At 48.5% G+C, this 13,463-nt stretch overlaps 1 protein-coding gene across 3 annotated transcripts in view; it reads right to left on the reverse strand.

Annotated features, from left to right (window-relative positions):
• Positions 1-13,463, reverse strand: part of ARHGAP23 (Rho GTPase activating protein 23) — a 74,533-nt gene continuing 61,070 nt past the window's right edge. For 2 of the 3 annotated variants that reach the window (XM_048517539.1, XM_048517538.1), the window contains exons 19-22: positions 11,067-11,108; positions 9,698-9,794; positions 2,831-2,862; positions 1-2,334 (exon numbers count right to left, since the gene is read on the reverse strand). In XM_048517539.1, the coding sequence (XP_048373496.1) occupies positions 1,150-2,334; positions 2,831-2,862; positions 9,698-9,794; positions 11,067-11,108 (1,356 nt within the window). In that variant the 3' untranslated portion in view covers positions 1-1,149. Of the gene's footprint in view, positions 2,335-2,830; positions 2,863-8,630; positions 8,656-9,697; positions 9,795-11,066; positions 11,109-13,463 lie in introns of all 3 variants that reach the window. The other variant, XM_048517540.1, reaches the window with a different exon arrangement.

Raw genomic sequence — 13,463 nt, forward strand, 5'->3', positions numbered from 1 at the left:
TCACCCAGCTGGCATGTGTTAAAGTGAACAAGTCTCCACAGCTCAAGGGGCAGAGCGGGGAATCAAACCCAGTTCTCCACATTAGAGTGCACCTGCTTTTAGCCACCACACCATGCTGGCTCTCGAGGGAGGATTAAGTCCCCCTGCCCCATGATGTGTGTCATTTTCCCAATTTGAAACAGCTCTGGAGAGCCATTATTTGCTGCACTGAGCAAAACGTCCAGGTACCCCTAAATTGAGCCCAATGGCAGCAGCTCCCCAAAACTGCCTTAAGCTGAGAATTAGGGAAGGTATCAAAAGGCCCCATCATGAGCCATGAAACGGAATCAAATCAGCCTAGCTCTTGACTGGCATCCAAGGCAAATTAAGCATCACAAAAAATCACTGGAAGCTCCATTTGGTTTGGGGTTCAGTTAAATACACATGAAGCTGAATGGTACTGGGTCAGACCACTGGTTTATGTAGGTCAGTATGGTCTCATCAGATGGGCAGCGTCTGATAGGATCTGGGCTGGATATCTTTCATGTCACCCACTACTTAAGCCTTTTACATGGAGATGCTGGGGACTGAACCAGTCACCTTCTGCACTCAGGGACATGAGTGGGGCAATGCAGTTTGATGGAAATGAAGCACAGTCGGAAATTTGGGCATCCCAAAACAATTTTGGCTCCTGCTTTCCTGCTCCCTTTGCTCCCCAAAACAAGTGCTTCAGATGGAGGGTGGGTGAAATTTAAGTGGAAATGGGGTTAATTCTGCCATCACTCAAATCACTTCCCAATGTCAAAACTCAGATAAAACCTCCCTGCCAGTTAGGGGGTGCCACTCTGTCCCAGCCACACCTACGTCAACTCCTTTTCTGGGGGAAAGAAGGGGGAAGGTGAATAAATAAATTTGCGTGTCACAAAATAAGGATGTCATTAAATTAATACCAGGGAAAGGAGTCCAGAAAGCAAGGAAGGGAGGGAGGGAAGAGACACTTTGCTCCACTGAAGTTTGAGGTATCAAAGAAGTCCAGGCAGGGATTGCCAATGGGAGCTCAAGGGGAAGGCAGCATCTACAGCTGCCCCTCCCCACCTGCAGGTCAGGGGTATGGGCAAAAATGGCCGAACCCTTCTAAGCCTTCCAGGAAGAGCTTCCACAGGGAGCTGCCTAGAGACACTGGCGGAAACGCAAGGAGGCAGCACGCCGGGGAGCTGAGTGCCCCTCAGAGCCGCTTTTCGGGTGCTGCTGGTCGTCAGTCCCCTGCTGAATGGGAGCTGTTACATTTCCCAGCATGGACGAGGAAGGCCGAGCTTTGGTCGACTCTAAGCTGCTCAGTCCAGAGTCCTTGTTGTCCCTCAGGGGGTCTCTGTTTGAGGAATCAAAGAGACAGGCCCCAGGAGCTCCCAATATGTGCTGCTCCCTCCACTCATACTTCAGGTCTTTGAGGCCACCAGGCACCACCACGGTGTGGCGCCGCCAGCTGTTCTTCTTGCGCCGTGTCTCGGGTGGGTGCGGCTTGCGCATATGAACCACTGGCATGTCGTCCACCGAGCCACGCAGGCGAAGGTGCAGGTGTTCTGTGAGGGAAGGCTTGACGTGGGTTTCCGTGGGCTGCAAAGACTCCTGACTGCCCAGCGAGCTGGAACTTGGGACTTCGGTGCTGCTCTTGGAGGAGCTCTCGCTGCTGCGGCACGGCCGGAAGAGCTTGCGCCGCGCCAGGGTGTCACACTGCATGAGGTGGTGGGAATTGAAGGAGGCCCGGTTGTGAGTCGCCTTGTCAGAGGGAGCCGTCCCGCCTTCCCCTGACACTGCTACCCTGGCCTGTCCAGCCATCCCGGCCTGTCTTGGCCCAAAACCATTCTCGGTGTCAGTCTCCACATGGCTGAATTCGCTCCGTTCATCATCTGCCTCCTCCCCACGGCTCTCTGCCATTGACTGCACCTCCGAGCACACACTGCGATCGATGGTGGAAAGGGTGGAGTAGCCGGATACAATGGACCGGGCATCCGGGCTACCCCGGGGTGCTGTCCCCTTCCTCTCTTCAGACTCTGTTTCCAACTTGGCGGCAAACTCTGCCCTGTTCGGTGTGTCTGGAGTGGAAACTCTACCCCTGCTGCTCCGCTGGCTCTCGGCCTCTCTGAGCTCCTCCTTGGCCTCCTCCTCCTCCTCGTCCTCCTCCTTGGGTCCCTTCATGGATGGCTTGGCGGCCGACTCGTGCTCAGAATCGTCGTCGGTGCTGCTCCCGAAACGTTTGGCCTCTCTCCGCTTTTTCCTCTTGTGGGCGACGGCTGAGATAAAGGAGATGGCGAGCATCTCCTTGTGGCTGTGCTCCTTCCGGGAGGTCCACAAAACCTGTGACAAAAAAAAGGGAAGATAAGGGAAAAGAAAGGCACAAATGGGAACTGGTTACGATGCCTTGTCTAAATGACTCGTTAACCCTGGTTCTGTGATTTCCATTCTAGATCTCCTAACTCGGATTAGCCACCCAGTGACTGCTTTGTATATTAACAGCAGGGATGGAGGGAGAGGAAACTGTGCCTGGGGCACAACCTGCCCAGGCGTGCCCCCCACCCATGCTCTGTGCCCTATCTGCCCACACCCCGATCCGCCCATGTCCTGCCCACACCCCGCCCCCTGGGAGGGGGGTCTGGGGGCAATTTTTCACCCCCACGTGACACTAATGGCATACGACCAGGGTGCAGCGCCCCCCCGTCCCGTTGCAGCTTCGCCACTGGTTAACAGTCAGTACACTGGGAAATGTACGCCTTTTAAAAGTCTGTTTACAGGTGAGAGTGAACCGTATCTCTCCACCAAATGGTCTGCCCCCAACACAGGGGTGTCTCCTTACCTTTGATTTAGCTGAGCCACCATTGGTCGAATCTGCAGAGATCACCCAAAAAGAAGAAAGAAGAGAGTGCTGATTAGAAACAGGGTTGGGGTAGCAGGCAGGTTTGCAAGGCTGCCCAAGAAGGAGGAGACAACGACATCGTAGCCCAAAGTCCTCCTGGCAGAATTTGTTTGGCTCCTTAGAACCTGGCACTTCCAAATCAGACTGTGCAAATTCTTACCAGTGCTGCTGTCATGTCTTCCCTGTGTTAGCTGTGCTTCTCAAACATAAAACGGCAGACCCTCGTCCAATCAGAGAATCGGGTTCTCAGGTGCCATTCTGTTTTCCCAACAGAATGGCTTTTCTATCTGAGAAGCACAGGAGGGAAATTGTTGCCAGTTCCTGCCTTCTGCGATCCGTAATGCTGCTTCTGCAAACTCCCAGTTTACTCCACGCGCTGTTCTTTTCAATCCTCTGATCCCCCAGGGGCCCAATTTTTTTTCCAGGGGTAGCAGACAAGGCAGCAGTGAAAGGGGGTGGGGCAGAAAAGTTGATTTCTTCTCGTGAACTCTGCTAAGGTTGCTCAGAAACCAGCCTCTCCCTGGAAAAAGGTCCTGGATATATCTGGGTAGATTCTGCATATCTTCTCGGTTTCTCTTTCGCACACCACATGGAACTCACAACTACGGCTGCAAATTCTAGGTAGGAACATTCAAGGCAATTTTGGGGGCGGAGTCTCAGGAAGGCGGGGCTTAGGGAGGGACGGGACCTCTACAATGCCGTAGAGTCCACTTGTGCTGACTTGTTTCCCAGGAAGGGATAGGGCACAGGTGTCAAACTTGTGGCCCTCCAGATGTTATGGACTACAGTTCCCATCATCCCCTGCCAGCATCATGCTGGCAGGGGATGATGGGGACTGTAGTCCATAACATCTGGAGGGCCACGAGTTTGACAACTATGGGATAGGGAAAATATTACAATAATTATGTTCTCTGGAAGAAATTCTGAGATCACTGTCAAAAGTAGCAAAATTTGCCTGGATTGTAAGAAAAATCAAGAACGTAATAATGAATTCAGTGTATTAGTCACTTGCGAGTGGCATTGGTTTGAACTCCTTTATTCTATTTTAAAAGTTTTTACCGATAAATATGGTTTTCAAGCAGCAAAAATGGGTATTAAATTGGTCTGTATATAGATAATGAGGACTATGCTTAGATAACAGAGTATGAATTTAATTTCGTATATCTGATTGGTAAGGTTTTTTATTCTAATTTCAAATTTTAAATTTAGATTGTAGTTTTGTAGTTTTCAAAATTGATATTTATGAATGTAAATCCCTTTGATATCAGTCTGGTCAGTGACTGTCAATAAATATTCATTCATTCATAAAGCCTATCCTCCAAAACAGACATTTTCTCCAGCAGAACTGATCTCTGGAGCTGCATTTTCAGGGTCTCATCAGGCTCCACTGGGGGATTTAGCAACCATATTCCCAATCTTATTTTCCTTGGGAAACCGGGGGGGGGGGAGGGGGGGAGAGAGAGAGAGAGAGAGAGAGAGAACAAGAACTGAAAAAATTCAGGGTCAATTTCAGCGTGGTGTAGTGCTTAAGAGCAGGTGGACTCTAATCTGGAGAACCGGGTTTGATTCCCCACTCCTCCACCTGAGTGGCAGGGGCATATCTAGGGAAATGTAGCCCAGCGCAAAATCTTCTGCCACCCTCCCCCACCAGATGGGCCGCCACCCTCCCCCGCCACGACCAAACAACTTTTTGGGCACCAGGTCATCTCAAAGTCAGTGTATGGACCTGGGGGGAAGAAGGAGGGGTGTGGCAGGGCGATTTCCCACCCCCAACATGACTAAATGGCCACAGCTCAGGGACATTTGACCCCGTATGTTCCCCTGGGCAGTACGTCCCTGATCTCAGCAGGGTACAATGCATTGAAGTCCACTTTCCAAGGCAGCCATTTTTTCCGGGGAAACAAATCTCCACCATCTGGAAACCAGTTATAATGCCCGGGAATCTTTAGCCACCACCTGGAGGTTGGCAACACTATCTGCCTGCCAGTTCACAAACACACCTCCTGGGATTGCAATAAGTGGCCAGAATCAGTCCTCACTATTTAAAAGCAGAGAACTAACCATGCCTCATACTATGCAGATGGGTTTTTTTAAAAACACAATAAGAAGACAAAGTGTAATTTTGTGCCCTGATAACCGCCAAAAGAAGAGGGGGAAACAGAAACTAGGAACAAGAAAGGCATTGAGCGCGCCTCGTTGGCAAAACACCATGAATGGAAAAGAATATTGTCTGTGATGCTGATGACCCTACCACCCCCTGGCACATTCACCCACACTATACAAACAACAGTGCTACCAGCAAAGCCAATGGAACAAGGCTGAACAAAATCAAATGAAGGAGGCACATCTGCTAGGCACAAGGGCCATAGAAGCAGAGGGGAACAGAAAACTTGCAGGGCACTGGACATCTGGCTTGCCCCTGAACAGTGACTTAGAGGATGACAAAGCCATATGGTGTAGTGGTAAGCAAGATGGAAGAGGAGACCTGGGTTCAAATCCCCGCGTTCTGTCTTGAAAGCTTACTAGGAGACCCGGGGCCAGTCACTTTCCTTCAGCCTAACATACCTCACAGGGTTGATTTCAGAATAAAACGAGGAAGGGAGAACAAAAGACACCATATGAAGCTCCTTGAAGAAGAAGAGTTTGGATTTATATCCCCCCTTTCTCTCCTGTAGGAGACTCAAAGGAGCTTACAATCTCCTTTCCCTTCCCCCCTCACAACAAACACCCTGTGAGGTGGGTGGGGCTGAGAGAGCTCCGAGAAGCTGTGACTAGCTCAAGGTCACCCAGCTGGCATGTGTGGGAGTGCACAGGCTAATCTTAGTTCCCCAGATAAGCCTCCACAACTCAAGCGGCAGAGCTGGGAATCAAACCCGGTTCCTCCAGATCAGAGTGCACCTGCTCTTAGCCACTGCTCTTAGCCACGACGCCACTGCTGCTCCCTTGAGAGGGTGATAGAATTTTTTAGAATTTATTTAAAAGACATATTACTCCAGGGGTCCCCGATCTTTTTGAATTTGCAAATACGTTTGGAAGTCTGGTTAGTGCAGCAACAAAATGGCTGCTACAGGAGGCACAACTGCCGCAGCTTAACTTCAGCCACACACTGTAGATTCTTCTTCTGCGGTAGCAGCTGCTGGCAAGGCAACATTTTTTTAAAATCTGTGTTGCCAATCAAATCCTGTCATTCAGAAGTATTGTCAAAGGGTTTCACAGCCAGAATCACTAGGATGTTGTGGGTTTTCCAGGTTGTACTTAAAAACACTAGAATCAAGACAATGGTTAGTGAACACCACTCAGACACAGGGTGTCTCTCTGCAGGAAGCAATGGACTCCACACTGGGAAGCCCTGTACTAGACAGACATCTACTTCTGGAGTGATGGTTCTCCCTATTGCTGTTGGAGTACCACTGTACCTATGGGCACAGCAATCTTGAATAAATCCCCCAAGGAACACACAGCGTTCTGGGCTTTGGTAGTGGTTAGTTTGTCATGTCTGTACAACATCTGACCCACAGAACCAAAAGCAGTCCACCAGCCACATATGTTGGCTTGGGAACAGTTTCCTGAACAAGTCCTGATGGAATGTTTTCTGCATACAAATGCATGGAAATGGGCATACTGAATTCTTCTCTGCCAGAGCAAGGTCAGAGCAAATTCATATAGGGTCATCCCACCAGGCATTCATATAGGGTCATCCCACTAGGAAATCTTTCTTCTGTCTGCTTGGGACTGCAAAAACCAGGAAACGGTGAAGCACTTTGCAGGTGATAAAGAATGGCTGGTGAGCTGCAGGTAGTATATAAGAAAAGCCTTGTGGTACAGAGGCATATTTAGGATGGGGCAAGTAGGGCATGTGCCCTGGCTGCTTCTTGAGGGGGGCATCAGCCCAAAGCCTAGCAGCCCAAAGCCTAGACATGCTTGCTTGACCTCCCAAAAGTCACGTCTCTACTGTGGTAGCACATCCATTCCAGTATCCTGGTTCATACAGCCACCAACCATTGCCCCAGAGGACCAAGGAAACAGGGCATGGCGACCCAGGCTTTCCACCAATGCTGCTTCCCACCTTTAGGAATAAGAGGTGGAATATTGATCACTACTGGTTTGCAATATGTGTTGGAATTTCCAGCCTTGTTTGCATGCAGCAGCAGCACAAGCAGCAGAGAATTCTGGGAAGCTACACAAACACTCTAAAGGTGACAGTTAACATCCATTGGTAGTGTTCTGTTGTTCCCTGAGGTTGCTCTGTGTACTGCTAACCAATACTATGTAATGTATTGTGCTAACCAATACTATGTAATAGTGCTCTGACTAAAGTTACTGTTTAAGCTTACTAGAACAACCAAAACGGTAACAAACGATGAACCGTGAATGTAACCATATATATGTGATATTTTGTTGATATGTATATACTGCATATGTTTTCTCTCTCAGTTAAAGTAAAGTTCTCCTTATGTTTATGAACTTCTGAGGTAAAACTGCTGGTCTCTTGAGAGATAACTATTCTAATTTAACGTGCCACACAATCCACATTTCTGCTAATACTCTGCTTGACAGGATTATATATTGTAAATATACATGTTACCCCCCCCCCCCAAAAAAAAACCTGCAAGAGCTAAAGAAAGGGGTCAGCTGTGCTAATTTCAGGGGGCCATGCTAAAGAGAAAATATTGTTTTTGTCTTGGGGTAGTGCAATTCAAATCAAGGCTATGCGATCCCCCCCAGGTGTGTTTGTTCACATGCTGCCTGAGTTTTAAATAAATTAAAAGTCGAGCGAGACATACCCAGCAAAAAGCAAGCAGAAACAGGCGCCCACGGCAGGGGTGGGCATTTGGGAACCCAAAAGAGGGCATCAGCTCAAGGTGACAGAAACAGCCCACTGACCAGGTGTTAATTTTTCATCTTTTAACAGTGGTGGAAAGAAAGGGGATACAACCCCAAGCGAGTCATCTGTGCAAAAGCTCCCTCCCTCCTCCTTAAATTTGCCACAGCAACATCAGTGACAATGCAACCACACAGACAAGATAATGGATGGCCCCCAAGGCCGGCACCCTCCACAGTCCGCCCCACCCCCCGCGTGCCCACGTGGAGTTAGTGGCTAGTGATTACGAGAGAGAGGACAGGCAGGGAAAAGGCCATGCTAACTCCACACTGATTCTGCACTTGTTTTCATTATGGATTTGTTGTTCTTATACACCATGCTGTGCATTTCCAACAGAGAAGCATCATACATTTTGTTGGGTTTTTTTTAGCATTTGGCACGGCACTTTCATGGGAGAAAAATTAATGAATATGTTTTTTAAAACTGCCCATGTCAATGAGGATCTGCATGGAAGTTATGCATTGATATGGCTGCTTGTGATAATAATTTGCTCTTTCCATTCCATCCAGTTATCTCAAGTAGGTTTGTTTTTGTTTTTTTTAATTAATCTGGGGGTCTTCTCAAGGAATAAATTTTGATTTTGGCAATTGACCTTAAATGAAGTACAAATCGGCTTCAGCACATCAGACTCAACCCCAAATAAGTAGAGTAGCCAACAGTTTCACCCCCAAATCTGAACCGAAAGAAGCCGCGCTGGAGTCAAAACTACGAGTTTGCCTCATGACACTGTGCCACTGTGGACGGACTAGTAAGGAACCAGAAAACCACACGTCGCTGCCTTCCAACTCGCCTGCCTCAATCTCTCGTGATCACTTGATGGAATTAGTGCATGAACACCAGAGCACAACCACACTGTACCAGCTCTAGAGCTCCGGTAGATCCGCTGAAGTAGAAAGGAGGAGAAGGAGGAGAAGAGAGAAGGAAGGAAAGAAGAAAGACAGCAAAAAAAGTTAAGGACGTTCATAAAGTCCAAAGGGGAGAATCCACTTAACCAAACAACCACCCTCCTAGAATACATACAATCAGGAATGAAGTGTTAGGAAAATCTTCTTCTAAGGGTCCCTGACATTTTTGAGCCTGGGGGCACATCTGGAATTCTGACATAGTGTGGCGGGCGCAGCCACATAAAATGGCTGCTGCAGAAGGTGGAGCTAGCTACAAAATGGCTGCCCTAGCTTTCAGTTACACTGTGAAAATTCTGGTGCAGTGGTGGCATCTGCTGCCAAAGCCATGTTTTTAAAAGTCTGCACAGCTCATCAAAGTTCCAGTGGCCAGTGAGAAGTCTTGCTGGTCAAAAGCTCCATCTGGCCACACTCACTTTCTAAAACCACTTGTCAGGAGCCAGAAAAGGGGTGGTGGGTGCCATGGCACCCAGGGCCTCCATGTTGGAGACCTCTGGCCTATGAATTGGAATCTCTTGAAGAAACTTAAAGGATATTTAAACTGCTATTGCCCACAGACAATTATTACATTGAAATAAATGTGGGATGAAGGGGGAAGGGAGATACATTTTCTTGCTGACAACACAACAGGTAAAGTTCAGACTGGTCCATGGAAGACCAGGAGAAAGTCATTTTGGGTGGCTATCATACTGATGGCGTACAGTCTTTGGAGAACACGGACGTCTTTTGGATGAAGGACATAAGATGATGGGGCGGGTGGGTTCACTCAGCCAGAAACTACTAAGGAATATTCACAAAGCTAAAGAAAATCTTAAAAGGGGCTGCACACATTAGACCTGAGAGCAGGCGAGCAGGTCAGGGAAGAGAAGGAGGATCTAAGGACCCTTTTTATGAAGCAGCTACTCAGGAGGAGAATCATCCCACGGAGACAAAGGTCAGCAAAACCAGTCAGGAGTTTGAATTGTGGGAATTCCACTGGTTTATTTCCAGTGACTCTCTTGCAGCCCAGTCCTGCTTGCTTACCTGAAGCGTCCCCGGGTGCCACCATCGTCCTCCTGATGTTGGGCAGAAGGTACTCGATATTTGGCACTGACTGGGCTTCCTGCTCATCTACCGGGGTCTGCAAAATGAACACATAAGAAGTTAGGAAGCGACGGATCAAGGTAACCAGTAGGTCTGCGATGTTCCCTGGTTATCCCTTTCTGCTCCAGTCGGAAGCACTTACACAGGGCAAGTCTCAAGACTGGGAACTTGGGAATGCTCCACTCATCTCAGTTCTTCCTTTCATGCTACAAAGCCTTTTGTTTTGATTGCGCAAGAAGATAACAGGGGGTTTCTGCTTCCCAGAATCACATATACTCTTTGCTACTCATGACCAGCAGCCTGCCCCTCTGTGCTGTTTTTCCTTCTTCAGTGTGGTGTAGTGGTTAAGAGCAGGGACACTCTGATCTGGAGAAACGGGTTTGATTCCCCACTCTGCCACTTGAGCTGGGAGGCTTATCTGGTGAACCAGATTAGCTTGTGCACTCCAACACATACCAGCTGGGTGACTCTTCTTTTTCTTCAAAACCCTCCCAAAACCTCCCACAGGGGTCCCCAAATCTCCTCACTGAGGGCAATCTCTGAATTCTGACACAGGTTGGTGGGTGCAGTCATAAAATGGTTGCCCCAGGAGGCACAGTCAACACCCACGCTCCCAGGTCTTCGGTGATGGGTGGGATGTAAATTTACAGAATAAACGAATAAAATGACTGCTGCAGTAGGCAGAGCCAAATACGCGGCGTAAGCCCAAGCACTGCCGAGAAGAGGGATCATTTTTTAAAACACATTGGGAAAGAAGACTGAGAGAATAAAACCAACCCTGCAGTGGCTGCTGCCTCAAAAACAATGCTATTTTAATCTGCATGACCATTTGGATCTCCAGACAGAAGACACACTGGGTAAGAGTCCCATGTCACCACACCCACTTTCTAAAAGGGAAAAAGGGGTCCGCAACCACCATTGGGCCTGTGGGAACCATGTTTGGGACCCCTGCCCCATTGGCTCCACAGCAAAACTTGTAGGCCGACACACAAAGAACATGATTTCACAAATACTGACTCCACAGGGTGGCTGAAGCAGCAGAAAACAGCTTGGAAGCTGTTTCCCCGCTCCTACACATGAAGCGGGGAATACAAAGGGTGACCTGGGGCTAGTCACAGTTCTTCGGAGCCATCTGTACCTGGCAGTACCTGGCAGTTGTGTTAGTACAAACAAGCCTCTGGGTACAGCTCTCCTCTCCTCCACAACAGCTGGCAGCACCAACTAAACACACCTAGCAACAGCTGTGTTGCCACCTCCCACTTCCCCATCATCTAGGACAAAATAAGCCCTTTCCTTAGCAGTGACTTACCGTTTCACCTTTATCCTCCTTCTCACTGAAAAACCAGTCTGACTGCAAGGATGAAAAGGCAGAGAAGTCAAAACAGAGTCAAGGCATCAAGCTAAACCATCAGCCTAAACATGACATGTATGGACAGGTAAAAATAGAAATGCATTTAAAAGGCAAGTTGCTCCTTCGGGGGCATCAGCCCAATATCCTCTGGGCTTAACAGCTGACACTATACATGAACTGTCCATTATAAACTGAACGCCTGGCTTAATTTACCAGTCTGGCCGCTGAAAGGACCACCAAGATTAAATATACATGAAACACTTCATATGAAAGTAGTGTTATTAATAACAGGTTCTTCTTAGCATTTAATCTCAAACCACGAGCTCCTCTGAAGTTAATCTCAGCACAGAATGAATGCAAAAGATAGCCTCATTCTGTAAATTAACCTCCCTCCTCTTTTTATTATTTGCTAGGGGTGGGGGGGTTAACATGCAGGTTAGCCAATTAGGAGCTATTTACTGTTACACTCTTCTAGCCCACAATGCCCCGCACTGTGCAAGCAAAATGAAGCTGAGGAAGAAAGAGAGGAAGCAGAGGGAAGGGGAGTCCAGCCAGTCCAGAAGAAGAAGAAGAAGAATTTTGATTTATACCCCATCTTTCCTTCCTGTAAGGAGACTCAAGGTGGCTTACAAGCTCCTTTCCCTTCCTCTCCCCGCAACAGACACCTTGTGAGGTAGGTGGGGCTGAGAGAGTTCCGAAGAACTGTGACTAGCCCCAGGTAACCCAGCAGGCTTCATGTGTAGGAGCGGGGAAATACATCTGGTTCACTCAGGTGGAGGAGTGCGGAATCAAACCCGGTTCTCCAGATTAGAATCCATCTGCTCTTAACCACTCCACTATGCTGGCTCTCATATCATTGGAACTGAGAGGATTCTACTAAACGCCATCTATTCCTTGAAATTAAATTGCCTAATTTCTGCGGCCAGGATGAGCAGAGGGCCCGCCCCCCAGGGATGATTGACTCGACAGGGTTGCTCAGCAACTACCATTTAAAGGCCAAGATTCTGCAGCCTCCTGCCTGCTCCTGGAGAGGTGCCGGCCACAGACGCCAGGCCTGAACTCTTTGGCCCTTCAGCGGAGTCGCAAAGAGGAAAAAGAGCAGATTTAGGTGAGCTGTAGCCTCATTGTTTGGAGGGGTGCCAACCTCCATGTGATGGCTGGCTATCTCCTGGGATTACAACAGATCTCCAGATCCGTTCGCCTGGAGAAAATGGCTGCTGTGCAAAGTGGCCTCAATGGCTTTATCCCCTGCTGAGCTCTCTCTCCTTTCCAAGCCCCACTGTCCCCAGGCCCCACTGCCCAAATCTCCGGGTATTCCCTAACTCTGGAGCTGACCACCCTACGGGTTTGCCATTTCAAGTTGTCGCGGTCTGTTGAGGATCCTTTTGCAAACCACACCAAGCACTGAGGTCACTACAAAGGCCGGGCCGTCCACGCTCTGAATAGGTTTTCTTCCCTCCACGAGTGACATATTTGTGGATGATTCATTTCCAATGTCCCATCTTCAGTTCAGTGGAGCAGGGCTCCCTCTCCTTCGCCTGCCCTACACGGCTGCCTTTTTTTCATCTGGTACCCTTTACAAACTTTTAGAAGCTGTCGAATTGTCAGAGAGGAATTAATCACACCCCATTGACTAGGCATTGCCCGTCCGCTGAAGTATTATGGAAGGATATTAATGAAATGATGGAGGTTTTATCAAGTAACTCATTACTGTTTTCCCCCTTGGGAGCATTCCACGCTCACTGAGAAGATTTTATGGAGAGATGAGAAAGGGAGGGGAGGTGGAGAAAAAGCAAAGGAGGGAGGAAGGGAGGGAGGAGGAAGAGAGGGAGAGAAGAAGAAGAAGAAGGAATTTATTCTAGCAGCCCCTTCAATTAAAGAGGTACAAAGAACATCAGCCCTGTCTTGTCAAAGGCTTTCATGGCTGGACTCAACTGGTTGTGGTGGGTTTTCCGGGCTGTGTGGCCGTGGTCTGGCACATCTTGTTCCTAACGTTTCGCCTGCATCTGTGGCTGCCATCTTCAGACTCTTCCCTCTGTGATATGCCTCTGAAGATGCCAGCTACAGATGCAGGCAAAACGTTAGGAACAAGATCTACCAGACCACGGCCACATTGCCCGAAAAGCCCACAACAACCAACATCAGCCCCGTTCCAAGGAACTGCCTGTAACTGCTCTAATGCTCCGCAACAAGCTTCCCTTGAAGGTATGGGCTTCCCTCTTGTTTGGTTGGGTTTTCTTTGTTTTTTTTAGAGAAAGGGGCAATAAAACACTTCTGTTTGAAAGAGATTCTGGAAGCCCCAAAATGTTTTGATATGTATCAGGATGGTTTTGATGCATGTTATATCTTCTATCT

This window comes from Sphaerodactylus townsendi, linkage group LG15, assembly GCF_021028975.2.
Source record: "Sphaerodactylus townsendi isolate TG3544 linkage group LG15, MPM_Stown_v2.3, whole genome shotgun sequence".
Taxonomy (NCBI): Eukaryota; Metazoa; Chordata; class Lepidosauria; order Squamata; family Sphaerodactylidae; genus Sphaerodactylus; species Sphaerodactylus townsendi.